The sequence below is a fragment of the Silurus meridionalis genome, chromosome 27 (genome assembly GCF_014805685.1).
Source record: "Silurus meridionalis isolate SWU-2019-XX chromosome 27, ASM1480568v1, whole genome shotgun sequence".
Classification (NCBI taxonomy): domain Eukaryota; kingdom Metazoa; phylum Chordata; class Actinopteri; order Siluriformes; family Siluridae; genus Silurus; species Silurus meridionalis.
The window spans coordinates 9,950,888-9,976,882 of record NC_060910.1 but is presented as its reverse complement, the minus strand read 5'-3'; the positions used below and the strand labels follow the sequence as shown (position 1 = coordinate 9,976,882).

Below are 25,995 nucleotides of genomic sequence, written 5' to 3'. Positions count from 1 at the left end.
CAAGAGTAACCGAGGCAAAAGTAACCAAAAACAAGTTTTATATACAATGTGCATGTTGTTTTGTTGACAGTCAGCAGTGACATCAGCATAAGGAAAACATGTCTAGCAGCTGCAGTGAGAGACAGAGAACTACATTCTGTCAAAGCACAATGTCCCAGAGCTATAACCATAAACCAGCAATTTATTAATTTATTAATTTTATTTAAATTCAATCACAAATTAACACAGTTAATAACTGAAGTAAAATCAAGTGGCTTTATCATCATTTTAATCATATGCAGAAAGTGCGCTGTGAAAACTAAACAACATTCCTCCAGGATCAAAGGGCTAAATAACACAACATAAATGAACACAAGATAACACAAAATTAATTAACTAGAAAAAAAAACTACCTATATACAGGATATAAAGTGTATTACATAAGCTAATGTAGCCTGTCATTGCATACTGTTGTGCTAAGCAATATATATAGATATTTTAATTCGTTTATTCTAAAACATATGCAAAAGACTGTTAAGCAAGTTTGCATTTTCTTATAGTTGTTATAAGACCTTAATTATTTAAATCTTTATTATAACTTAATTATAATTCTCTCTTTATGCTTGTGTGTCTTCCTGACTGTCTGTCTTTTAGCCAGTCTGCCTGCCTGTCTCTTTACCTGTCTGTCTTCTTGCCTACCTGTCTTCCTGCCTGCTGGCCTGTCTGTGTTCTTCCAGCCTGTCTGTCTGTGTTTCTCCTGCCTGTCTGTCTGTGTTCCTCCTGTCTGTCTGTCTTTCTACCTGCCAGCCTGTCTGTGTTCCTCCTGCATGACTGTCTGTGTTCCTCCTGCCTGTTTGTCTTCCTGCCTGCCAGCCTGTATTTCTCCTGTTTGTCTGTCTGTCTGTCTGTCTGTCTGTCTGTCTGTCTGTCTGTCTGTCTGTCTGTATGTGTTCCTCCTGTCTGTCTGTCTTTCTGCCTGCCTGCCAGCCTGTCTGTGTTCCTCCTGTCTGTCTGTCTTCCTGCCTGCCAACCTGTCTGTCTGCCTGCTCGCCAGCCTGTCTGTGTTCCTCCTGCCTGTCTTTCTGCCTGCCAGCCTGTCTGTGTTCCTTCTGCCTGTTTGTCTTCCTGCCTGCCAGCCTATGTTTCTTCTGTCTGTCTGTCTGTCTGTCTGTCGGTCTGTGTTCCTCCTCTCTGTCTGTCTGTGTTCCTCCTGTCTGTCTGTCTTTCTGCCTGCCAGCCTGTCTGTGTTCCTCCTGCCTGACTGTCTGTGTTCCTCCTGTCTGTCTGTCTTTCTTCCAACCTGTCTGCCTGTGTTCCTCCTGCCTGTCTGTCTGTCTTTCTGCCTGCCAGCCTGTCTGTGTTCCTCCTGCCTGACTGTCTGTGTTCCTCCTGCCTGTTTGTCTTCCTGCCTGCCAGCCTGTATTTCTCCTGTTTGCCAGTCTGTCTGTCTGTCTGAATTTCTGTCTGAATGTCTGTCTGTCTGTCTGTCTGTCTGTATGTGTTCCTCCTGTCTGTCTGTCTTTCTGCCTGCCAGCCTGTCTGTGTTCCTCCTGCCTGTCTGTCTTCCTGCCTGCCAACCTGTCTGTCTGCCTGCTCGCCAGCCTGTCTGTGTTCCTCCTGCCTGTCTTTCTGCCTGCCAGCCTGTCTGTGTTCCTTCTGCCTGTTTGTCTTCCTGCCTGCCAGCCTGTGTTTCTTCTGTCTGTCTGTCTGTCTGTCTGTCTGTCGGTCTGTGTTCCTCCTCTCTGTCTGTCTTTCTGCCTGCCAGCCTGTCTGTGTTCCTCCTGCCTGTCTGTCTTCCTGCTTGCCAGCCTGTCTGTGTTCCTCCTGCCCATCTTTCTGCCTGCCAGCCTGTCTGTGTTTCTCCTGCCTGCCAGACTGTCTGTGCTCCTCCTGCCAGTCTGTCTTCCTGCCTGCCAGCCTGTCTGTCTTTCTGCCTGCCAGCCTGTCTGTGTTCCTCCTACCTGTCTGTGATCCTCCTGCCTGTCTGTCTTCCTGCCTGTCTGTCAGACTGTCTTTCTGACTTCCCATCTGTCTGTCTGCCAATCTGTCTTTTTGTATGCCTTTCTGCCTGCCCACCTGTCTTTCTGTCCTCCTGTCTACCTGTCTTGTCTGAATGACTCGCTAACTGTCTTTAAACTGTTACGGAGCTTTAGGTCGTTACCTCAGTCCAGTGTGTGTGTGTGCCCAGTGTGTGTGTGCGTGTACTGTATGTGCGTGCGTCTGTGTGTGTGTGTGTGTGCGCGCGAGTGTGTATGCGCGCGCGCGTTCCGGCCTTTACAGAGTTAACTGGAAGCCGTGCTAAAGGCGGCACTCTGTGGGGGAGTTACTGCGTCTCAAGCCGCTGCTGCAGCAACATCACAGCGCATTCCTGAGCAGAGCCGCTAACATCTGACTACCACATCTCATCTCATCTCACTTCATCTCATTTCATCAACATCTCATCAACATCTCATTTCATGTAAAAGCCCGGCTACACGGCGGACCGACTGCACTGTAGGTTCTCCAGAACACCGCCATCCGGTCCTCGGGCGCAAACTATGCATGATCCAAACCCTGCTGATTAAAAACCCATCGGTGAGTACAATCATTTGTCTAAAATAAAAAAAAAATCTGGACGATTTTCATGACAAAATACTAATTTTAGTCTACCTGTTATATTCATATCCAGTAAATCACGCCTGAAAAAAGGCACCTTTAGTATAAATAAATGATTCTTTGTTTCATTGTATGGTGTGTATCCGAACTGCATATTTGCAACCTGGGGTTAATATTATGCTACAAATGTAGTTACTATGCAACCTAATAGGACGAAAGCCACATATCTGACCAATAGCACAGCCTTGAACAGTCCTCTCTATCCAGCGTGTCCGTCTGTAACGCGTTATTTAGATATGACACACCAAACCGAATCGGTCTGTTTTGCCCAGAAACTGTTTTGCTTTCTTTCTCCACATTTTGACCTTCGTGTATTTTGCTGTTATTGCGCGTCACGACGCGCCTGCATGAGGACTGTGTTTTATTCTCTATAAGGCTTCATTAAAATGTAGCCTGAGATGTGATCAAATGTAGTCTGGGCTTAAACCCCACTGACCATTTCTAGCTTTTATCTACAAACAAACAAACAAACAAACAAACAGAAATTTGCTTTATAAATGATTTAGCATTTTAATAGTCATACATAACAGGCTTGGGAATGTATTCATTCATCCAGTTGGTTTAGCATCAATCCTCAGTGTTTCTTAAAGAAATAACTAAGAAGATGGTTTAAATCATTGATCAATAAAATACCGATTGGATCAATGGTCGTTTTCTGGTTCTCTTTCGATGTATAACGTCTTTTTGGGTTCCAAAAGACATGTAGTTCAGTCAGTGCAGAATAAATCACCACCAACTGTTACAGAATATGACCAATGTTTTCTTCTGCTGTTTATTTTAGGAGAACATTGTGTACAAACACCATTTCCCTGAAATGAAGAAATGATCTAAGTATTAAGGAATGTGTGTGTGTGTGTGGACCTTTATAGCAGTTCAGGATGTGGAGAAGTAGAACGAAAAAGAAACGAGAGATGACAGGAAGAGCGGATAGGAAGGCTGAAAAAAAAATGTCAGGGAGGCCTAGAAATAACCGTAATTATGACATGACTCTCTTTCTCTCCTCTTTTGCCCACTACCTCAGGCTTCCATCTAATGAAGGAAATACCACTGTAGACTCACTGTATGTTTTATTTGAGCCTACCGTATGTGTAAATGTTGTAAAGATTTTTCAGACATAACTAGAAATGTCAAGGATCATTGATCATTTTCTTTGAGATCAAGATTGAATCTTACAGAAAGTGTGTTAAACTGTGTTGTAAGAAGTGAAATAGCATTTTGGTGGAGAGGGTTAGCAATGTTTAAGTATGAGTCAGAGCAAGATTTTTTTTCTCTTTTGGTACAATGCGTGCAGTTTTATTGGAAGCAGATGTTGGCGCTCAAGTTAAGGTCCCTCCTTGAGTCATTCCTTCAGTTCGCCGTTCTCTGAAGCATTTCTTCTTCAAGGCTATCCACCTCTGAGTAGAAGGAAAATAAATTTCGGCAGAGAAAGTTCAGGGAGGACAAAGAAAGTAATGTGAGGTCCCATTAAGAGCAATAAACTTTGGAAGCTTTTCTTATTTGGAATTTGCTTATTTGCCGTTCTCTTTGTTAATGGGTAAAAAAAAACAACTGCATTGTTGTATTTCATGGGCAACATGTACAATTCACTAGAGAAGTCACAGTATCTCTTTTACGTGAAGAGCAGTTTTTCAGTGGGGTGGCCACATGCTGAGGCAAATGACCTTTGCACTGCCTATTTGTTTGTGTCCCACTTTCCCCCTCTTGTAAAGAAAGAATGGAAATCTGGACAATCACTTAAAACTCTGCATTGCTCTATGGTAGGAAAAAAAAAGAGAAAAGAAGTTCAGACCAGATGTGAAAACATTTGTTTTCTTCATTTGAAATCTGTAGTAGACGATGATGTTTGACTTTCATTTCAATTGAACTTGATAGTTAGATGTATACAGGTCTGCTCAATTTGAATAATATTTTGAGTAAGTTCAGTAACGTTTCTTGACGATAATGTAATTTTGGTGTTAAGTTAACTAAACGTTCCAGGGCATGCAAATTTGTAATGATTCAATTTGTATGAAAAGCCATGGTATAAAGGTCTGGGCTGCTTAGTTTACTCCTTAATCATCTCAAAGCCATTTGATGAGGCTGGGATAGTCAAGGAAGTTTGGATCCCACTCAGATCAGATTTGTCAGGAGTTTTCACAAACAGTTTCATTCCAGAGTTAATTATAACACTGTTAAAAGCGTATATACTATAATTGAAAAGGATCGCTGATTTTCTCACTACAAGTTAACAAGGACATTTTGCAGATGTCCTTGAGGAAAACTGACATTGCCCATTGTTTGGTGTTTGGTTGTGTTTTATACTCAAAACACCACTGACTTTTAAGACCACACAATGTGACAGATTATAACTGTTATGGTATACCTGTTCACTGCTCACCCTTACTTAACTTAAAGTCTCTACTTACTCTGGGAAAATACACTGTCCCTCTCCCAAGGATTGGGACTGAGATCATTTTTATTGTGTCTAAAAACCATATAAGTTCAGGATATTTATTTTAACCACTGCTTTAGGTTGATTGTAATTACAGTGCTTATTCTCAGTTGTTTGGGAAATTATTCTAAGCACCATTAGACGTCAATGTAATGAGAAGGTATGTTTATCTTGTTTCTATTGAATGAGCATATCAAATTGCAGCTATTATATGCACCTCTCATATATGTGCACAGCTATACATTTGCTGTATGACTGTAGGTTATCTGTTGAAATGAACAATTTGCCAGTCTGTCTCTACTCCATTTATTAGTGGAAGGTGTTCACCATAGTACCACCACTAAGTTAGATAAGATAAGATAAGATAAGATAAAAAAGATAAGATAAGATAAGAGTGCTATTCTCAGCCAGACTTGATATTGTGTTGTGTATTGCACTGGTATGAGCACTCTTGTGGTGGTCTTTTCCACAAATGGACAGGATAGAGTGGAATGAACAAGTTCTACCAAACCAGCACTTTGGTGTATTTGGCCATTATTACATTGCATTCCATGAAATATGATAACATTTCACTATAGTCATTTAGTAAAGGTGTTGCTCTGTGTATGTTTACAGTGTGTGAGTCTTGTAAATTATATATAATCTGCAATTCTAATCAGAAACCATTTCTTGTTATACAATTGATCAACAATCTCTTTTACCTTGGACTGGATCGTGAGGATGCATGTTGCTTCCGGCTTAATTCTTTTCGTGAATATTTACATGCCTGACAGTTTGTGTGCGCTCAAAAGACCAACTCGTTTTATGCAAACTTGTGACTGGTAAACTGAACAGAAATATCCATTTAAACCTATTTGTATGTGTATGCATTCTCTCCATTTTGTTTATGTATCTCTGGTGATGGATTGTGTGTAACAGAACAACAGAACAAAGTAGAACAGCGATGTCTGTACCTGTCTAAGGAGATTGTGGGAGTCATGGCAACTCTCCAGAAAATGCACTGTGGAAATCATGAATCCTTATTTCCTTATTTTCTCATTTACCTGCCTGTAGACACTCAGTAAGATTTGACTAATTGCTGACTGGAAACAGTTGTAATTTTTGGGTTTTCACAGCATTAGACAGTGCTCCTTTTAACCTGGAGCAGTTTTTTACTGAGCTGCTACTTAGTGATCTATTCAGTTCGAATTCTGAAATATTAACACATTCACAAGCACATTTTATAGTTTACGTATTTGCATTGGTAAAAGCATATTCTTGTTGCCTTTAGTAAAAACCAGGATAATAGATTTATTGGTCAAAACTATGGATCAAGAATTACATTTACTCTAGTTCCACAAATGACATGCTGTTTTCCCGTCTACACTAGAAGTTATCAGCTGGTAAAAGTTTTTTTTTTTTTCACTCTGAATCTTGCAGTAATCTCAGCATGTTTTTTACCGTTATGCATTTTCCAAATGTCCTAAAAAAACCAGTGACTCGTGCTAACAAGCTAACAGTTTAATTTGAAGGTACAGTCTTTGGCGAATCAAATAAATGCAGTATCAGAACTTTCTGTAACCTTTGCAGTCTTGTTTGGGGTAACTGCTAAATCTACACCCATGGAGATGGTTTTTGTTTGGAGACTTGTCCTCTGTGAAACATTCCTGGCACAGTGCTGAGGTGGATGCATCTCAGCTTCCAGCTTTTTTTTCCCTTGATGTGTGTATTTAGGGATCTGCGCAGCCTGTGTGAAGAGAAAGGCATAGAGCCAGGGAAGAGAAAAGCTGCTGTTTACTGTACACTCATTGTTCTCCCTGATTGGAAGGATCCTTGGAGTCATAGCTTCAAATCTGGTCCTCTTGTTCACTTTCTTTTCTGGCACAAGATCCTGGAGGCCGGAGGTCATATCAGGCCAGAATCTAGGTGTAAATATAGATGTTGGACTTGGGGCTTAGTTATGATCAGGAAGTCCTGGAATCATCTGTTTTGGTGGGGGAAGAGGCTTTAAATGAAAGTCAAATCAACAAGTGACTTCTAAAGAGTTCCTTTAGGCATAGTGACCTCCAAAAGGAAAGAACATACTTTGAGCCAATGCTAGAAGTGTTGTTTTTTAGCCAGTGTGCTAAGATGTTCCCTGGGAATCCCTGGTGTTGCAGAGCTTTTTTGTACCTGTCCCTTAGTGACACCAGCACAGTAATAGATCTAATAGTATAGTACATTTTGTAGTTTGTCACTTCTAGGAAAACTATCAGATGTTTTTGAAGAATCCTATCTAGTCTAGAATTTTATGATTCTTGCTTTATAGCAGTAGTTTGTTAGCAGTAAACATGGATTGTTGCCATTCTTTTTGGCTGTCCAGCTTCCCAAACTAATTTATTTTCTTGCAGTAGATTATTCATGTTGAAGAGGGTGGAATTTGTATAATGTTCATTTTTATATACATTTTTGAGTTTTTTAACGTTTTAATATGTTCTTTAACCTGAGTGAGAACATGGCACTATTTTCTACACTGTTTTGGAAGTCTTCATTAGTTAAAGCGGTGCATACATTTTTCGATACAGCAGTTATAACAAATATACTTGTGAATAGTCATGAATAGAGGAAATACTAGAATAAACGGGTGTAAGTCTGCAGTCGGGTTGCATATAGTCGAAATTGATCTGTCCTTCAGTATGTTTTCGACAAACTCTGTGCAATCTGGTAGGAGATATCAGATCAACTAAAATTGAAGCTTTTGTAGAGACACATTTAATTCTTGATAACCAGGAGCAGCACAATATTTATCTGTTTTGCTGTGATATTTTTTAACCACAACCCTAGGGTTTAAAGTAAACTGGCAGGGCTAACCTGCTAAAAAGTGAAAGGGTCTGGCTATTCTGCTTTAAAATGAATGTGATTCACACTTATTAGTATTAACAACAGTATATTAAGATCTATTATGCAAACGTGGGTTTCCATCCCCCTTTTAATGATTATAAGGTTTAATATGGCAAAAAAATAAGGTAAAAACATTGTGTAGCGGTTATTTAAGTAATTGCATGCTATCTGTTCAAAAGCATAGATGCTTGCAATTAAAAACTCGTTTATTTTCTGGATTATGTGCATACTCTAAGTGTGCAGGTCTGCTTCAAGATCCAGTGTTTCTGAAATTCGGTCACAGCCGGGTACCAGCTCTTAGCCGTGATTTAGGTGTGCACCCGTCCAGCAAGAGTTCAATAAGAAACATCTTTGCCAACAGCTTTAGAGGATTATTTGTATCAGACTGAGAATTCCCATAAATGTTCTGCCAGTGCTTTTCCTGCCTGCTAGCATGCCATATTCTTTTGATCACCTTCACATTTCTTTCATATTTTGGCATTTTATTCAAAAACAGGCGTGTCCTATTTCTAAGTAATAATGATTCTCTCAAAGGTTAGTAACTATTGGCCACATAATGACTGAAGTATTTTGTTTTTGTACTGCATGAAGCAGCTGTGGTTGTGTCTAATGCAGCTGCTCTGTTTATAATATAATCTGATCTCCATTTATAGTCTCACAGCTCAATTTACATACATTACCTGCTAAAAAAAGCTGGGGTTGTGGGTCGGCTGCTGCTCAGTGAAGTGCAGCTGATTATAGTGTGCACGAGGAAGTGTTAATGTCAGGTGGCAGAGAAAAGTGTTTATGTTCACTCAGTCTGAAAAAGGAACAGGAAAGGAATAAGGCTGTAAGATAATAAAAGAGGACCTTTTACATGTTGGAAAATTTTTCAGGAACGTTTGTTGGTAACCGGATGTCTTCCGGGATTTGCTCGTCCGTAAACAGCTTGCGTGTTTAGATTGTAAATCCTGCTTCTTAAACCTTTTCGGAACATTTCATTCTCATTACTCACAACTCACACCACCGTCACAAACTCCAAGTATTTTAATAATTGGGGATTAATGAGAATTGTAGCATTGCTTTTCAAATTTCGTTCTTTTAAATAATTCGACACGGGCACAGAAGAAAGACACCCTCAAATATTTGTGCAAAGGTCTTGCTCTGATTTCATAGATTAAAAACAAGTGCATGAAAACAATCAGCCTATGTTCTAAATAAGGTGGAGGCTCTATGGATCCCAGATGCAAGGGAAGCTCCCATTTCCTTTAGCCACATATTTGGTTGCATTTGTAATAGCTTGAATACGGAGGCAAAGATATTGACAGCATATGTTCTTTTATCTGTTCTAAAACCAACTTTCTTTATCCATTTTTTTTATTTATACAAATACGACGATGTGCACCTTTTTTTAAATTTCTTTTAGACATTATAGTAAGAAAAGCTATTACAATTTCCATGCAGAAAAAAGCGAGTGCACAACGGGTATTCAAGTTGAGAGAATTTATAACCACCGCAGTGCTCGCTTGTTAAACAATGGCTTTGTTAGGACTAAGGAAACACGAAAAAGTGTTTGGAGAGATAAGCTAGCGCAGTGTAAGGTGCGGTGTGATAAACAGTGAAAAGTATGTTCTTATTGTACAACAGTGCTGCCATTTCAGGATGCAGCAGGATCTTTGTTCAGCTTTCACTCCAGGGCCACTTTGGTTTATATTTGGTTTATAAATAATTAATGCCAATTATTTATATAATGTGACCAATGTAATCTATCTATCTATCTATCTATCTATCTATCTATCTATCTATCTATCTATCTATCTATCTATCTATCTATCTATCTATCTATCTATCTATCTGTCTATCTGTCTGTCTATCTACACTATATGACTATATGACAGAAAGCTATGTTTTAAATATTGAGGATATTTTATTTGATAAGGTGCACTAAATGCACAAAAGTTTTTGGACACCATCCCATAAGATTCATGATGTGATGTTTGAACATCCCATTCCAAATTTAGTCCCAATTTGCTGTTATATTAACCTCCACTCTTCTGGGAAGATGTTCTACTATTTTGGATATGGTTGTGAAGATTTGGGCTCCAATTTATCCCACAGGTGTTCAGTGGGTTGATGTTAGAGCTCTATAGCAGGCCACTCAAGATCTTTCACTCCAACCCATGTAAAGCACATCTTCATAGAGCATTTTTTGTGCTCAAGGGCATTGTCATGCTGATACAGGTTTGCAACTTGGCAATGGAAGTTAGAATTACTTAATATAAACAGCAAGATTTTACATTTTTTGCAACACCACCCTACATTCCAAGTTTTGAACTCTCAGAACTGATTCTTGTGTGAAATGGCAGAAGTAAAATGTTACCATTTCAAAAGAAAAGGAGTTTATATGCCTTTATACGGCCTAAATTTGTATACAGATTGTATATGCTACAATTTCATGATTTGCTTTATTTTTAATAATTGATACTGCAGGACATCATAGTGAACGTGATATTTTTTCAATGCGCTTTTACTCATTTCCTGTCAGGGTTTTTAAATGTTTTTAAATGTTTATGCACTTTCAAAAACTGTTGGAGATGATGCAAATTAGACCTGTCTCTTCCTGTCATGTGTTTGGTTTTACTGTAAAAGAGATACAGTCAGTTTACCAACAGATTTTACTTGTTTGTGACATAGCAGGTAAATTTTAATTTCAGTTTTCCCCAAACAGTTTACTCTTTTATCTTGTGTTTAGCTTGATTTTATTTCCCACTTGAATTCTTCCACTCACTCTTTTGCCCTTGCGTATCTCCCCAGCTCCTGCTTTGCTGAACATGACCCACTGCTGAGTCAGGCTGTAGTGAGCACATTACACAGTGGGGAGAAGGACAGAAAGCTGCTTTCGATCACCCCCGTCACGTGAGGCTGGCCTCAAAAAATGTCTGCAGAGGTGGAGTCCGGCATGCCTCCAGCCGAGCAGGCACCCGTGAAGACGCCATCTAAGAAAGAGAAGAAGAAGGGTATGTATGTGAGCATGCTTGGTGTTCAGAGGTTACAACAGGGTATATGGTTACGGAACAGGTTGTTTTCTTCTAACTGCATGTTCGGTGGTCATGATTTGAAGGCTGGAGGCCATGTGAATTTGGCATCTGGTTTATTTGAGGTTTCTTCAGTTTGATGTATGGAGAGTCTCACTAGGATTGTGGTTTAGTGTTGCATTATCCATCCTCTTTCGTTTCTAATCTCTCTTTTTCTTTTCCCCAAACAAGGGAGCTGGCAGTTCTGTGTTATTATGTCTGCTGTTGTTTTCCAGTAATGCAAGCAACTTCAGGGATAGCAAAAAAACTCTTACATAGTTAGGTAGTCACATAAATCTTTTTTTTTTTAAATATGTTGAATGTCCTTACATATTGGAACATTAGAATGGACAGACCTGTAATGTTTAACAGAAACCCCATTCAACCTGACAAATAAAGGACTTCTCTTTTTCCTGAAACGCTCGACCATCCACCCCCCACCCCTCACCCCCCATATGTGGAAAAAGCAGAAGGTCTGACTGGGTGTATATCCAAATATACCACAGCCGTACAATAATGCTCCAAGTATTCACAGTATTTTAAGGCAAGTGTGTTTATTATAGATCATTACATACTTATATTCTGGGGAACTTCCTGCTCCTAATATAGCTTTCATGCTTTGAGATATGATGCATTTTATACACAAATACTTGAACTCCCAAACTCAAATTATCTGAATAATATACTTCACACTGCTGTATAGAGTGGAGTGTTAAACTGTTGATTTTGATTGGTTTATATCATAGGTTTATGTAAATGTGCAGGTTCTAATATGTCTACTCCATATTTTGCTTATCTACTCAGTGTCTTATATAATGAATACGCCACAGAAATGGTTTTTAAAACATGTCATTATTTGACACGGTGGAGTTTTTTGTGAGGAAATTAGGGGTGTCCCCGACTAAGGATTTACATAGCCAAATCAGAATGGTCAAATCTTGCCTGTAATCAACTGATAGTCGAATCATGTGTGCGTGTGTGTTATGGGGGGGTGGGGGGGTGTTGGCACAAGGCAGTCAACAAGTGAAAGGCAATGTGTATAAAACGATTCAACATACAATTTGAAAGCCACGATGTTCAGAACATCACACAAAGATATAGAAGAAATGTACAAAACATATTCTATCAATAAACCTTCAATAAATGAATAATGGCAGAAAGGCCACACTGCAGACTGGATTTGCATTTCACATGTCGGCAAATCTAATTAAACTGGCTAAATTGCCTGTGTGAGCACACTCTATGTACAGCACAACATCGAAGTAACAAAAAACAATCAAAAGTTTTTTTACAAAATTTAATCAGAATCTTAGAATCTCAGAATCAGAATAAAGAACAGAATATCCCAGACTTTGTTAAAAATATTGAAAACCCTGCTGGCAAGATGTTCCTGTGTCCGTCACGGGTAATGGAAGTTGAAACTTAAATCTGGCACGGGGGGATTTAATGGATTTATTCACGCATATTTAAAATATTTATTAAAAGCTTCTTTCTTTTCACATTTTTATTCATAGCATTGTCAGAATAGGCTGTATATTAACTTATTTAGGGGGAAAATGGTAGTTCTTTATGATATCAGACTTTAAGCACCCCCATATAAACAAAATGGTTTGATTCTCATTTCATAGCACCTCTATAAAGATTCAACTGTGAGGTTGGTATTTGCATCAGGCTCCTCCTATCGAAGCATCGAATCTTCGAATATTTGACTTTTTTTCAGTCTCCAGTGTCATTGGACACAAAGTCTTGATGACTGAGAGCTCTACAGATTCTTATAATCATGATGGGCTGCATTTGTTGTCCTATTGACTTGAAAAATGAGAGCGTGATGAAGGAACAGCTGCTGTGATATAACTATACATCTCATGGTATTTTCTATAACACCATACCCACGTGCTTTTTCTTTACTTAAAACTAGATAATAATTAAGAAGAAGACTTATGGATAATTGAATGCTGTTAAAAAAATGGTTGGTTGGTCCACTCACATATTCCCTGACCACCACCATGTTACTGCTTCTTTAGACTGCTTCTATTCCAAGCAGGCCACAAACACTACAGAATATGAAAAGCCTCTGTGTAGGATTCTGTCAGCCTCCTTAACCCAATATTTCTTTAGATTTATTTTTGCTAAGCTGGACCTATTGCACATTGATATTGTTTGTCTTTGCCTTACTTGCTCATAGCACAAGAGTGCACCGATGATGGATTCCATTAAGGCTGTCTTCACAATATCTTCCAGCTGCAAGTTCAAATCTCCTTCCACCCTGTCTGTTTATGATTCCTTTTCACACGCATGAAAACAAGCGGAGTGTTTCTCACAGTTCGTGCTAAAGATCTTAACAGTGATTTGTGTTTCAAAGTGCACCAGGACGGTTCACGCAATAATGTATTTCCTTTTCAAAAGCAAGTGCAACTAGCCCACGCCAGCTGATGAGGTGTCGTTTAGGTTTGCTAGTTTGAGCTGGTTTTTAGAAGACCAGATGACAAATCTGATATACGGCAGCTGTGATGTGACTGTTTCAGGTTTCGCTTGTATCACTCGCTTTTATCAGCAGGCTGATTTGTAAATGGCTGGGTTGTCACTTGCTAACGTCAGAACACCTCATATCAGGACCACAGTGGGAAATGTTTAGTCTGAAAATAATGCTGCCTTGCACACAATGAACTCAAGAGGTCAGGGGTTACGCCGTAAACAGCATGTTCAACAAGGTTGTGTTTGCAGACAAGAAGCAGTAATGTTGCACAATTGAAAAACAATGATGTGGGTTTATTAAGTCTTTCTTTTTTCGTTAAGTACCTTGTATTGGTCAGGGTTTGGATTCAGAGTGAGTTAAGAATATACTTTGGATGGGACACCAGTTCATTCACACACTTATAGAAAACTTACATACACATACAGTCATGTGTTTAGAAGGTGGGAGGAAACTGGAGTACCCAGAATTTGACATGAGGAGAAACTTTAAATTTACAGACAATTAAACAATTCCAGCTTTCTGTAAAAAACTTTTAGGAATTCCTCAGAACTAATAGGATTCAGTGAAAAAGTTATTTAGAATCGCTTTTCACTTTAAATATTTTAGTGAAACTGTAGAAGTGAGGTTTAATTATTGGAGTCACACTTTACCAAGCCTTAAGCTTACTACCCTGGCCAAAGTCATCAAAGGCACTTGTGTCTAATCTGTTTAAAAGGGGAGGAAACAACTGAAAGAGGCCTGCACATTCATTGGTGTGGGGGTTGTCCTGTGTGTCCCGGTAATAATAAAGGGGAGCCTCCAGCCTGTTGACTCCCTGCAATGTTTTAAAAGTCAATAGCATCCCTTAGTTTGTTCTCAAACTGTCTGGCTGTACCCATTCTTTTACTCCCTCTCTCCGCCCCTGCCATCTAAACGGGCTGACAGCCGAGTGGAGAACCCGAACACAATTAGCTGAGCTCTGAAGAAAGAGACGAGGAATAGCCAATAGACCTGCATCAAAACAAACAAGTCAAATAAGATGAAAGAAAAATATGGCTGTTAAGCAATGCCAGATAGTGAGAGAGAAAATAACACTAGTTCCATGAAAAATGATAAACAGAGGCCAGCAATAGACTTGAAGTAGATAAGTCAGATACAAGGAATTCAAACTGTTTAAGTGATCTCAGGAAGCTGGATAAGTCTGATAGAAGAAGCTAACATCTAGTGATATTTCTAATTCTAGATTTCTGACCATTCTGTCAGACTCTGTCAGTGTTTTCATTGTGAAAGTTATGCATATTCAGAGACGGGTTACGCACGGAGTCAAGAGAGGATGTTCCAGAGTTTCTGCTTAAAATTGTATGTTGCTAATGGTTTTTTGCTACGCTGGATTTCAAATTGCTCATTAGCGATTCGTAACATCTTGAGACAACTGAATTGATTGTTATCTCAAAACTTTGCCCTGAACTGCCAATCATCATAAAGGCTTAGCGGATTACGAACGTTAGCAAGTAAAGAACTTGTCATTATGAGATTATATAAGACCATTATACTAGACATGGGCATTATTATTCTTTTTTTTTAACTGCTACATTTAATAAAGTTAGAGTTAAAGATCCGGACAAAAGTTTGTGGACACCTGACCATGAGATTTTTTTCAAGCATTTAGGACACATTTAGTCCTCATTTGCTGTTTTAACAACATCCACACTCAAGATTTGTCTATTCCAACCCATGTTAACCATATCTTCATGAAGTTTGTTTTGTACACAGGGGCATTGCCATGCTAAAACAGGTTAGGGTCTCTGAGTTTAAGTGAAGGGAGAATTTAATGCTACCACTAGACCTATAAGACTGTTGACTGTATAAGACTGTAGAAAGGACATTACTCATACTTACACACTCCAGTACTCATGGTGGTTCTCACTCTCCAGAGTTTTGTAATGTTTTAAGATTTATAACCACACCCTTGATTTCACCCAAATGGGGATGGGTTTCTCTTTTAAATCTGGTTCTTCTCAAGGTTTCTTCCTCATAAAATCGAAGGGATACATACACATAATTCACTTTAATTCTTAAGTTCTGTAAAGCTGCTTTAAGACAGTGACCATTGTAAAAAGCGCTATAGAAATACACTTGACCTTTAACATCCTATATACACTTGTGTGTTAATTAGAAGGTAACAATTTGGGGAAGAACCACATATGGCTGGAAAAATCAGGCGTCCCATATAGTGTATATATGTTTGTGCATATAGTATTTCTTGTTTTTGCAGGCGTATAAATGGAATTTAGGTACCTCCGATTTTTTTTGACAGTAGATAAACAACCAGGAATACATCTAACTACATCTTGATTTATGTTACGTGGAACTGAATTGATTTATGTCACAAAACTTTGCCCTGATCTGCCAATCATCATAAAGGCACTTTTTGTTTTGTTTTATTTTGTATTTGTATTTTTTTGACACACTTCATTAATCTTGACCACATGAAGCAGTTAAATCAAAGTCACTAACATGAGAAGACCTTTAAACAAACTACAAAGGCTGCCTAATAAGCACCTAACCTGTTCAAAAGACCTGTTCTTCCCTGTTGAGTTATCAAACAGACCGACTCGATGTAGAAACACTCAGTATCGTGTTTCAGTATAAACACACTACTCTAGACAGTTTGTACTTTTGAAATAGTACTGGTTTGGTACTGGTATAAAAAGAAAACTATGAAATGTAAGAAGTGAAATGTGTTTTACAGCTTGGTGATTTGGTTAAATTTGCACAAAGCACATATTGCCCTAAAATGATATATTTGAGGAAGTACATATGTATTCTCAAGTAATGTTCATCTCTGTTGTAGTTTAAAAGCTTCCAAAAGTTTAGATCTCATTGTAACATTTAACACAAAACCAGCTTTTGGATGACATATTTAACATCATTTCTGTTATAGGCTTCTCATTCAAGTCTTTCAGTTGTTTGACAGTACTTCTGCATATCTCTATTTCAGCTTTAGCCACTTCTGAGAAAACAGATGAGTTCCTGCTGGCCAGGTTCAAAGGTGATGGTGTTCGGTACAAGGCCAAGCTGATAGGAGTGGATGATGTGCCTGAGGCCAGAGGGGACAAAATGAGCCAAGACTCTATGATGAAACTGAAGGTAGACAGTAAAACTAGACTAATGATTAATATTAAAGAAATAGTAAAAAAAAAGTATTGCATTTAACACATTACAGATTTGAAACATTCTGATTGTGTTTGATCAAATGAGATGAAAGGGAAATGAATTGTCGAGTCAAACGTGAAAGGTTTTTTTAATAATTGTGAAATTATGAAAAATGATCTGGTCTCTATGGTTTAAATAGCTAGCAGTACTGCAAACAAGGTCTTAGCAAGTAAAGAATTTGTCATTATGAAATTTTATAAGACCATTAGACTAGACATGGGCTTTATTTATAAAAACTACTAAATACAATTAAGTACAAGCTATTTTCTAAGATACAGACAAAAGTTTGTGGACACCTGACCATGAGATGTGCATGCGTTTTTTTCACTCATCCAGAACGCATTTAGTCCTCAATTTTCTGTGCTAACAGCATCCACACTTCTAAGAGGATGTTCAACTCGATTTTGGAGTGTAGATGAGAAGATTTGTGCTAATTTAGCCAAAGGCTTTAGTAAAGTCAGGTACTGATGGTACACAAGGTGTTTCAATTTATCCCAAATGTGTACAATAGGGTTGAGGTCAAAGCTCTATAGCAGGCCACTCAAGATTTTTCTACTCAAACCCATGTTAACCATATCTTCATGAAGTTTGTTTTGTGCATATTTGCCATGCTAAAACCGGTGTTAAAGTGAAGGGAAAATGTATTGCTGCCACTAGACATCCTATACACTTGTGTGCCTCCAATTTTATGGGAACAATTTGGGGAAGAACCACAAATGGCTGGAAAAGTGAGGTGTTCCAATACTTTAGTGCATATCGTGTTTCTTGTTTTTGCAGGTGTATTAAGGGGATTTAGGTAACTCAGATTGACTTTCTTTGACAGTAGCTAAAAACCAGGATTTTTATTGCTGAATATTTAAGCAAATGTATAAAAAGGTGGTTTTGTTGCCATTCTTTGTTTTATCAGGTCATCTATAATAATGAGCATTTCGGAGAGTTTTGTATAGGACAGGTTACAGGCATTGAATTCTTTTTTTTTTAATGTTACATTAGATTTTCTGTACATGTTGCATTTTTTTTTTTTTATTTCAGTGCCTTAAAAATGTATTTGCACTTTGTAAGCTTGTGGCCGTTTCTTAGGGCAAAGCGGCAACCGCACGCTCTCAGGGCAAACACAAACAGAGAGTTTGGGTGAACATCTCTCTCTCAGGAATCACTATTACAGAAGAGAAGTCAGGGGTGAGTTGCCTTTGACATTTGCTTCCATATGTCATCATGTTAAATAGAAAAGTGTCCCGTTTTTTTTAACACTAATTCTAAATGATGGTGTCTCTGTAGGCGATACTGATGGAACATGCAGTGAACAAGATCTCTTTCATAGCTCGCGACGTCACGGACAATCGAGCATTCGGCTATGTGTGTGGTGCAGAGGGCCAGCACCAGTTCTTCGCTATTAAAACTGCTCAGCAGGTCCAATGATGTTCCTTTGTAGCATATAGAATGAATTTTCTTGAAATTCCACTCAAATTTGCAAGCAGAGTAACAGTCGCATATCCGTGCAGGCGGAGCCTCTCGTTATTGACCTGAAGGACCTCTTTCAGCTCATCTTTAATATGAGGAAAAAAGAAGCAGAAGGTTCAAAGAAGGTACAGGATGTATTTATATTGGATTACTGCATATACACAACCAGAAAACTGCTGTTAAGACTTTCTAATTACATCTTTCACCTCAGAAAGGAGCTATTTTTTACAGCGGCATAAAAGTTATTATGGGAATTATATGCTGTATATAGTAACAAAAATGGTCAGTCCAGACATCCAAAAAAAAAAAAAGAAAAGGTCGCATCATTTTAAGGCTAAAAGCTTGATTTGCACCAGATATGAGAGCAATGCAAAGTTGATTATGTTTTGGAATAAGCATGAAATACATTTCAAACCTGTTTCTTATTGTAGCGCCCACTCAAAATTTAGTCCAGACAGGGTGGGTTTACTTTTTTTTTTTAGAGTCCACAGACATTTATTTTTTTATTTCCACATATGCTGACTAAGAAAATAATAGCTTTTATGTTCTCTCGTCATGAATTAACCTCTAATCACAGTTGTACATGACATGTGCTGTATTTGCCATGTTTATTGTGTTTTGTGTTATTTCTGGGATATTACTAATCTGATTTTATCTCTTCTTCAGGAAGAAACAAGCAAAATGGTAGAGGTAAATATTGAACATTGCAGGGATGTTAAATGAGTAATAAAGAATATACTGATGAAACCTTTAGATATATAAAATAATGCTGAAATAAATGTCCTTTTTTTTAACTCCAGAATGGAAGCGATGCCTCACTAGGCAATAGAAAAGTAAGTATTTGTTATGTTGTGTTTTTGGGTTTTAGGTTAGCACCCATGGTATTGCGTTAATTATATCTTATAACAGAAGTTTATTGTGTGACAACCGTAAACATGATGTTCTTCAATTCAAGAAAAACAGAAAACAGGAAGTGACACAAACAAACTAACAATCTCCATGTAGACTCCCGGCATTTTTTTTTTTTTTGGACTTCATGAAAACTAAAATATTTTTGACAGTTAAAGCACATTTCAACTTTTCTTAGTTGTGTGGCCATTTAAACTTTGTATGACTTGCAGTCACTGACCACTAATTTAATCACTTGTTTTCGGCTGTTTTTTTCACCCACATCTCATTGCCTCTAGGGTGTGGAACAGCTGGACCTGTTTGGAGACATGTCAACCCCGCCAGACATGAACTCTCCTTCGGTAAGTAATCCAGTAAAACACTCTTGTTAGAGTCAAAATAAATAAATAATTCTTGCAACGTTTGTCTTACAAGTAATTAATCCAGTATTCTGAGCTATGTGAATTTTACTGAGATCAACATCAAATATTTAGCAGGATCCTTGTTTCTCCATATAAACTTGTTCTTTAGCAGAACCATGGTATGTCAAATAAATTAGACATGTCTGGTTCCAGCTTGCCTCTCCAGCTGTGTTTTTGGACCTTGTTTTCTAGACTTTGGTTTTCTTGCAAAGTGTCAGACTGGCCTCCGCTTTAAGGAAATGAGGTTTTTGGGAGTAATGGAGTTTGACTGAAGCCAAGAATAATATCTGACGTTGTTACTTACACAAGACTCACTTGTTAGCTGTTAGTTCTTGCAAATGAAACCGATTTTTCTTCCTCTTTGACTGTAAGAACAATAAGCAAAAGTGTTGATTAGTCAAAAACCCAGGATATTTACAGGGTTTAAAGAAAGAGGCTGTGAAAATGAATGCGTCCATTGATCTGGAAAGCAGCGTAGAAAAAGCATTTGGAATGGATGTAGTAAAATAATAACCCCCAATGAAATGGTATTTGCATGGATTTTATGCTTATTCCTAATGAAGTGTCTGTTTTTTCTATGAAATTGCAATAACCATGAGAGTTAAAGTTCAGGTAATTATCAAATTAAATAGATGTCTGTAAAGTAAGTTGAACCATTACAGTGTTTTAGCAAAACACTTTCTTTTCCAGTCATGATTGTGCATGAGAATCATTGAGGTCAATCATCATAGCATGCCAGTGTTGGTGGTTGCATATCATAAAATGAACGCATTTTTCATTCTCTCTCAGGGTTGCATGTTTTGTTTTAAAAAAACGTAATAGAATTTTGTTCCTTACTGATGCGTTATCTTTCCTCAGGAACCTGAGGACATCCTCTTGTTAGATTTGTCCACTGAAATAGACAGCAACCAGAACTGTGTGAAAGGCAACCCATTTATCAATTCATCTTCAACCCTCAGAGCCCAGTCCAGCCTCTCGCCTGAGAACCCCTTTTCCTCTCAGCTCAACTTCTTCCCCACCCCTAACCACGATCCCTTCCGGGATGATCCCTTCTCCAAAAGTAACAACCAAACAGCCAATCACAACTCTAACTCCCAGTCATTTTTCAATGGCGACCCCAAGAACGGTGACTCAGATTACTTGGGCCAGCAATTCGACCAGATCTCCACCAGGACAATGGTCCAGACACTCAGTAATGGCCAGTGGCCACTAGATGGCAGACCAGCAGAGACAACTGCCTGGACTCAAAATACAATACCAGAGAGGGAACAGAACGGCCATAGCGGAAAAGTGACACCAGATTTGTTTCTGGAAAAGGCTCAGAATGGAGTCAAGCATGAGAACGGAAGCAAGCCTGAAGCTGCTGTCAACCAAGCCAAGGATTCTATTATCATAAGCCCTCCGCCTCTTAACACAAAAGCTGGCAGAGGAAGGAGGAGTGTGAAGGTGAGGATGGAAACATGTTCAGTTTGACAGGTCATTTTGACAGATTTTATATATTTTACAAACTAGAGGCTGTTTTTTCAGCCTGTGATTTCAGCATGTGCCTGGTCTTTAGGAACCTTTATTTACTGTTTATTTCCAGACAGTTTCTGTAACATACTGTGGTTAAATATAATTTTTTTAGCTCTGCATTTACACAGGGGTATGGCTAGACATGAGATTAGGTAGGTTGTGTATATTATCTCGAACAATAAAAGAAGCAAACCAATTTAACTTTAACCACCCTGTCACCTAAAGTAATATTTAGCCCATAAACACTGTTTTACAATTTTGTGGCTGAAATAGCATATTAGTATTTTCAACCTTTCATTACAACAAGTCAAAACCTATATCGGGTTAATGGCAGATGCTTAAGTGTTGTGGTTCTAATGAATGGTTGCACTTTTTCTAAATACCCAATAAGAAAGCTGAACATTTGGTTATACCTTAAACTTATTTAGTTATATATATATATATATATATATATATATATATATATATATATATATATATATATATATATATATATATATTTATTTTTTTAATTATTATTTATTTATTTATTTATTTATTTATTTATTTTTCCAATAAATATGAGATATATTCACATGTTGAATATGTGTGATAAATGAGAAGTTTTACACCAACATATATATTGAATTTTGTTTTGGAAAAAATATAGATTTTGTATTTTTTTTTACATTTTACTAAATATCATTATCATCATAGTTTTATAGTTCTAAGCTCTCAACCTGGTTCTCTTGCATGGTGTTCTAATGATTTGATCTGATCTCTTAATGCTTCAGTGAATTAGAGAACATTAGGTAAGAACTGACCACGTGCCATTTTCTTCTGCCTTTGTGATTTTAATGACGTCAACATTTCAGGATTTGATAAACAGTACCACATATCATTCATAATAAAAACTTCTTAATGTTTTTGTATGCACTCCTCAGTCTCCAACAAATGAAAACGTTGCTGTAGATCCGTTCACTTCACCCACCCAGTCGGAATCTTCATCTCCTCCTCGACCCGACTGTACTCCATTGAGCTCTGTTGATTTTTTCAGCAAGAGCTCCAACGGTGCTTCAGACACCCTCGCTGGCCTTGGTACAATCTTCAAAAACTAAGTTAGATTTTTATATGCCTCAATTGACCTTTTGCTTCTTTCTTAAAAAATGTGAAAAGCTGCCATTTCAGATGCAATGTATCTAGCGCCATCTTTCTGTTGGAATGTTTCATTTCAGCTTAACAATACTGAGTTTCTTTTTTTAAGGAGGGCTGTCACTTGGACACTCATCTTCCTCCTCAAATCCTGGTACAGCCACATGGAATGAGTCCCTCTCTCCCATGTTCCCTGCAACTACCAATGTCCCTAATACTTTCACACAGCCCTCACCCTATTCCAACACTCCAGTCCCAAATTGGCCAGGCAACCATGGAGTTTTTGGGACTACATCCACTCAGCAGCTTCCTTCCTGGGGACCGAACAACACTCCTGTCTCTAATGGAGCCTGGAGTCAGCATTCAACTTTGGGGAACCCTTTCCAGTCCAACATCTTTCCACCAACATCAAGCATGATGTCCGGGGGACAGCAGAGCTCCAGCCCCCCTCCACTGATCCCACCACGGTCAGGACCCGTCAAAGAACCTCCTAAGCTGGACACCGATGCCTTTGTGGACCTGGATCCTTTGGGGGAAAAAGAAAAGAGGGACATCAAGGAAATGTTTAAGGATTTCCAAATGGCTAAGCCGCCCAATGCCTTGGCTAAGAATGGTACGAAGGCAGAATTTGCTTTTTTTTCTGTTTTCAGTTTGCTTTAAATAGCAATGTGATCAGACATCGCTGTGAGTCTGCTTTTACTTTTGTGAACAAGTGTTTTTAATGGATGCCTTGTTTTTCACAGAACCACTAAAAGTTGGTGGCCAGAACTTGTTTGATAGCCCTTTTGGATCAGGTGGTTTTGGAGCACCAGCAACTATTCAGGCAAGCATTTCTTTACCTCAGGTAGTGAAACAATTCTCGCTAGGTTTTAGTTTCATTATTATTAATGTTTTCACGTTGCAGGCATGCTGCAAGCTAGACATAAGACCTGTGTTACTTTTAGCTTTACCAGACTTTTGTAGTGTATTGTTAGCTGTATGTAATACTAGCTAACTGAAGTAGAATAACTGATTGAGTACATATTTATTTATCAAGTGTATGCAGTGTAATCCATTCACTTACCAGGTTCATACCATTCGGTTCTCTGATTTCCCTTTCAAATGTGCGACTGCATTTTACACATTAGTAGTGTTTTTGTTATAATCAAGACTGCTTTTTTGGACAGTTTTGCTTGTCTTACATAAACAAACTGCTATAGTATGTATTGATCATAAGGAATGTATATAAAGAGTGATTTAGTTTCATGAACATTCTTTAAAAACATTTTTTACATTCTTTAAAGTGTAATTGTGGGAAAGTTTTGTGGTGAAATAGCAAAAAAAAAAAAAAAAACATGTATAATGCTACATGGGTTTTTGGTGAATATTTTCTTAAAAAATATCCCCCATCATGTTTTATTTCATCCATGACTAGAAGTCATATGAAAATATACACACTGTTATCACTTGCTTCTTTTGTGTTTTTCTGGAAACTAATATAATGAGTTGTGCAGGGGATAAACATTTGCAATTTTTACAGAGTGCTCCTGCTATCAAGGCTGTTGGATCAGATCCCTTTAGAGCCCCATTTGGAAACCCCTTTGCATGATGACCCTTCAAATTCATGGATCTCCAAAGTGAGTCAAACTAAATTTGACAGTAAATGTATTAGGCTAGTCCAGTTCATATCATTTGCATAATCTTGTCCATTCTGTACTTGCTTAGTCAGTACACATGGCTTGTACACTTCTACCCATAATGTTTGCACTGCTAATTTTATGGTTGTGGTTTTTTTTTTCACAGCAACTCCGGTTGAAGCACAAGGTTTTCCTGTGAAGCGTTGCGTTGTCCAATCTACATGGCCTAACAAAGATGGCACCCAAAAGCTCCATTAAAGCCCTCCTACTTCAGAAACATAGTAAAAAATGACCTTTCATGCAGTTCCCGATGCCACGACGGCGGAGTGCAAATTAACACTGATATTGCTTCACATTATATGGCACTAAACTAGTGGTTAATGCCGCCAGTGGCGCGAAAGCACAAACTGAACCAGAGGAGAATGCTGAGTGTTCATTGCACAGATAAAAATTACAGAAGAACAGTAAAGTGGAGTAGGTCAGCTTTGTGTTCTGTACTGCAGTATTATCGCTTGTGTTTTTATTTCATTTACTTGGCGGACACTTATTAATTTGCAGATGATTTATCAGAAAATATCCTTTAATGCGAGACTATTTAGTGACACATGAGTGCTATTTTTTCATGATCATTAATCCACATTGAAGTTTGTGGCCAAATGGATACATATATTTCTGCATACCAGCTGGATTAATGTGCGTCATTTTATACTTTTAATGATGATGATGGCCAGAGTACAGTCACTCCTATGGAGATGATAGAAAAATTGACAGGCTACAGCTGGCAATCTGCTTTATATTGTTCTAGTATTGATCTGATAATGTCTTGGGCTGAGTGTTTTACTCCACTCTGTATTGTACTATTGAAATATTATCAAGCTTAATGTTCAGTTTTATATAATGTGTTCAGGTGTCATATGTGGACACTGATCATCCTAAAACGTTCATGTACTTGACATAAGAACGTCTATGTACGTATATGTGTGTATGTATGTATTGCGAGATGATGGTCAGACACTCACTTTTCTTACCATGTTACGTCAAGTGACATATCGAAGAAAACAAGTAAGCATGGAGTGTGCTGTACACTGTGAGATCTAAGTCGTGATCTAAGACTTGGATTATCAGCGTGCCTTCACCTCAGTGACTTTAAGGCAAGGAAAGGAAGACTGAAAGACGATCTGCCTGTACTGTACTGGAAGTCTTGTCATAATGACTTATGAGTTATGTGTGTATGGAACTGTGTGTATTATGTGTGTGTCTGTGTATAAATATATATAAAATTTATATATACTCAATTGTGCACTATGGCATTTATCTTGCAACTGTAGTTGTTACAATAAACTGGAATGGCAGTTAAAAGAATGGGATTGAAATATGTCCTATTTATCTGTATCAATTTATATTTCAACTTTTATTGGAGTATGTGTTTAAATAAAGCAATTTCTGGCTCTTTAATAATGTTTCAAATGTCAGTTGTGTGTATGTGTATATGTGTGAATGTCTAAATGTATATCAATGTTCATAAAAACTGCATTTTAATCTTTTTATTTAGTACTGATTTGACTAAGGTGAGAATTGTTTTTATTTTGTTTTAATTAAAACGGCTAAATAGAGTATTAACTTAAAGTATTGAACTTTTTGTAAATCTCTCTTTATATCTGGCAAAATAGGCCATACTGTAATTTCAAGAATACGTTATGACGGAGATTTGCTAGATGCATTGAAGAAATTAGAAAAAAGACAAATATGAGTTTTAGTGTTGCTATAATAAATACAGTTTTACTAAAAGCATGTGAAACTAATTAATGGCAATACAATGGCAAGAGCTTTGTTAAATTACTTTGCAAAATAGAAGAACATAATGTCTAATAAAATAGATAAATGAATGAATTAAATGCATTTAAAACAAATAAAAATAGGTGCATGATTATATTGATAAAAAATAGATGCAATGCAATGTCTAATAAAATAAAATAGAATTTGAATTAATTAAAAATAAATAAAATTAAGTGCATAAATTAATATGATAGATAGATAGATAGATAGATAGATAGATAGATAGATAGATAGATAGATAGATAGATGCATACAATGTCTAATAAAATGTTATAAATAAATAGAATTATTAATTAAAATGAATTAAATAAAATAAAATTAAGTGCATGAATTAATATTAAAAATAGATAGATAGATAGATAGATAGATAGATAGATAGATAGATAGATAGATAGATAGATAGATAGATGCATACAATGTCTAATAAAATTTTATAAATAAATAGAATTATTAATTAAAATGAATTAAATAAAATAAA

General features: G+C 37.5%; 1 protein-coding gene across 1 annotated transcript; it reads left to right on the top strand.

Annotated features, from left to right (window-relative positions):
- Positions 1–2,230: 2,230 nt before the first annotated feature.
- si:ch211-204c21.1 (disabled homolog 2) lies at positions 2,231–25,139 on the top strand. Its single transcript, XM_046841648.1, has 15 exons — positions 2,231–2,553; positions 10,718–10,920; positions 16,434–16,582; positions 17,729–17,827; positions 17,927–18,058; positions 18,151–18,234; positions 18,776–18,799; positions 18,910–18,942; positions 19,297–19,359; positions 20,278–20,865; positions 21,858–22,011; positions 22,178–22,678; positions 22,809–22,888; positions 23,585–23,681; positions 23,848–25,139. The coding sequence occupies exons 2-14, from the start codon at positions 10,839–10,841 to the stop codon at positions 23,651–23,653; spliced, it is 2,058 nt and encodes a 685-aa protein (XP_046697604.1). The 5' UTR covers positions 2,231–2,553; positions 10,718–10,838; the 3' UTR covers positions 23,654–23,681; positions 23,848–25,139.
- Positions 25,140–25,995: the final 856 nt, after the last annotated feature.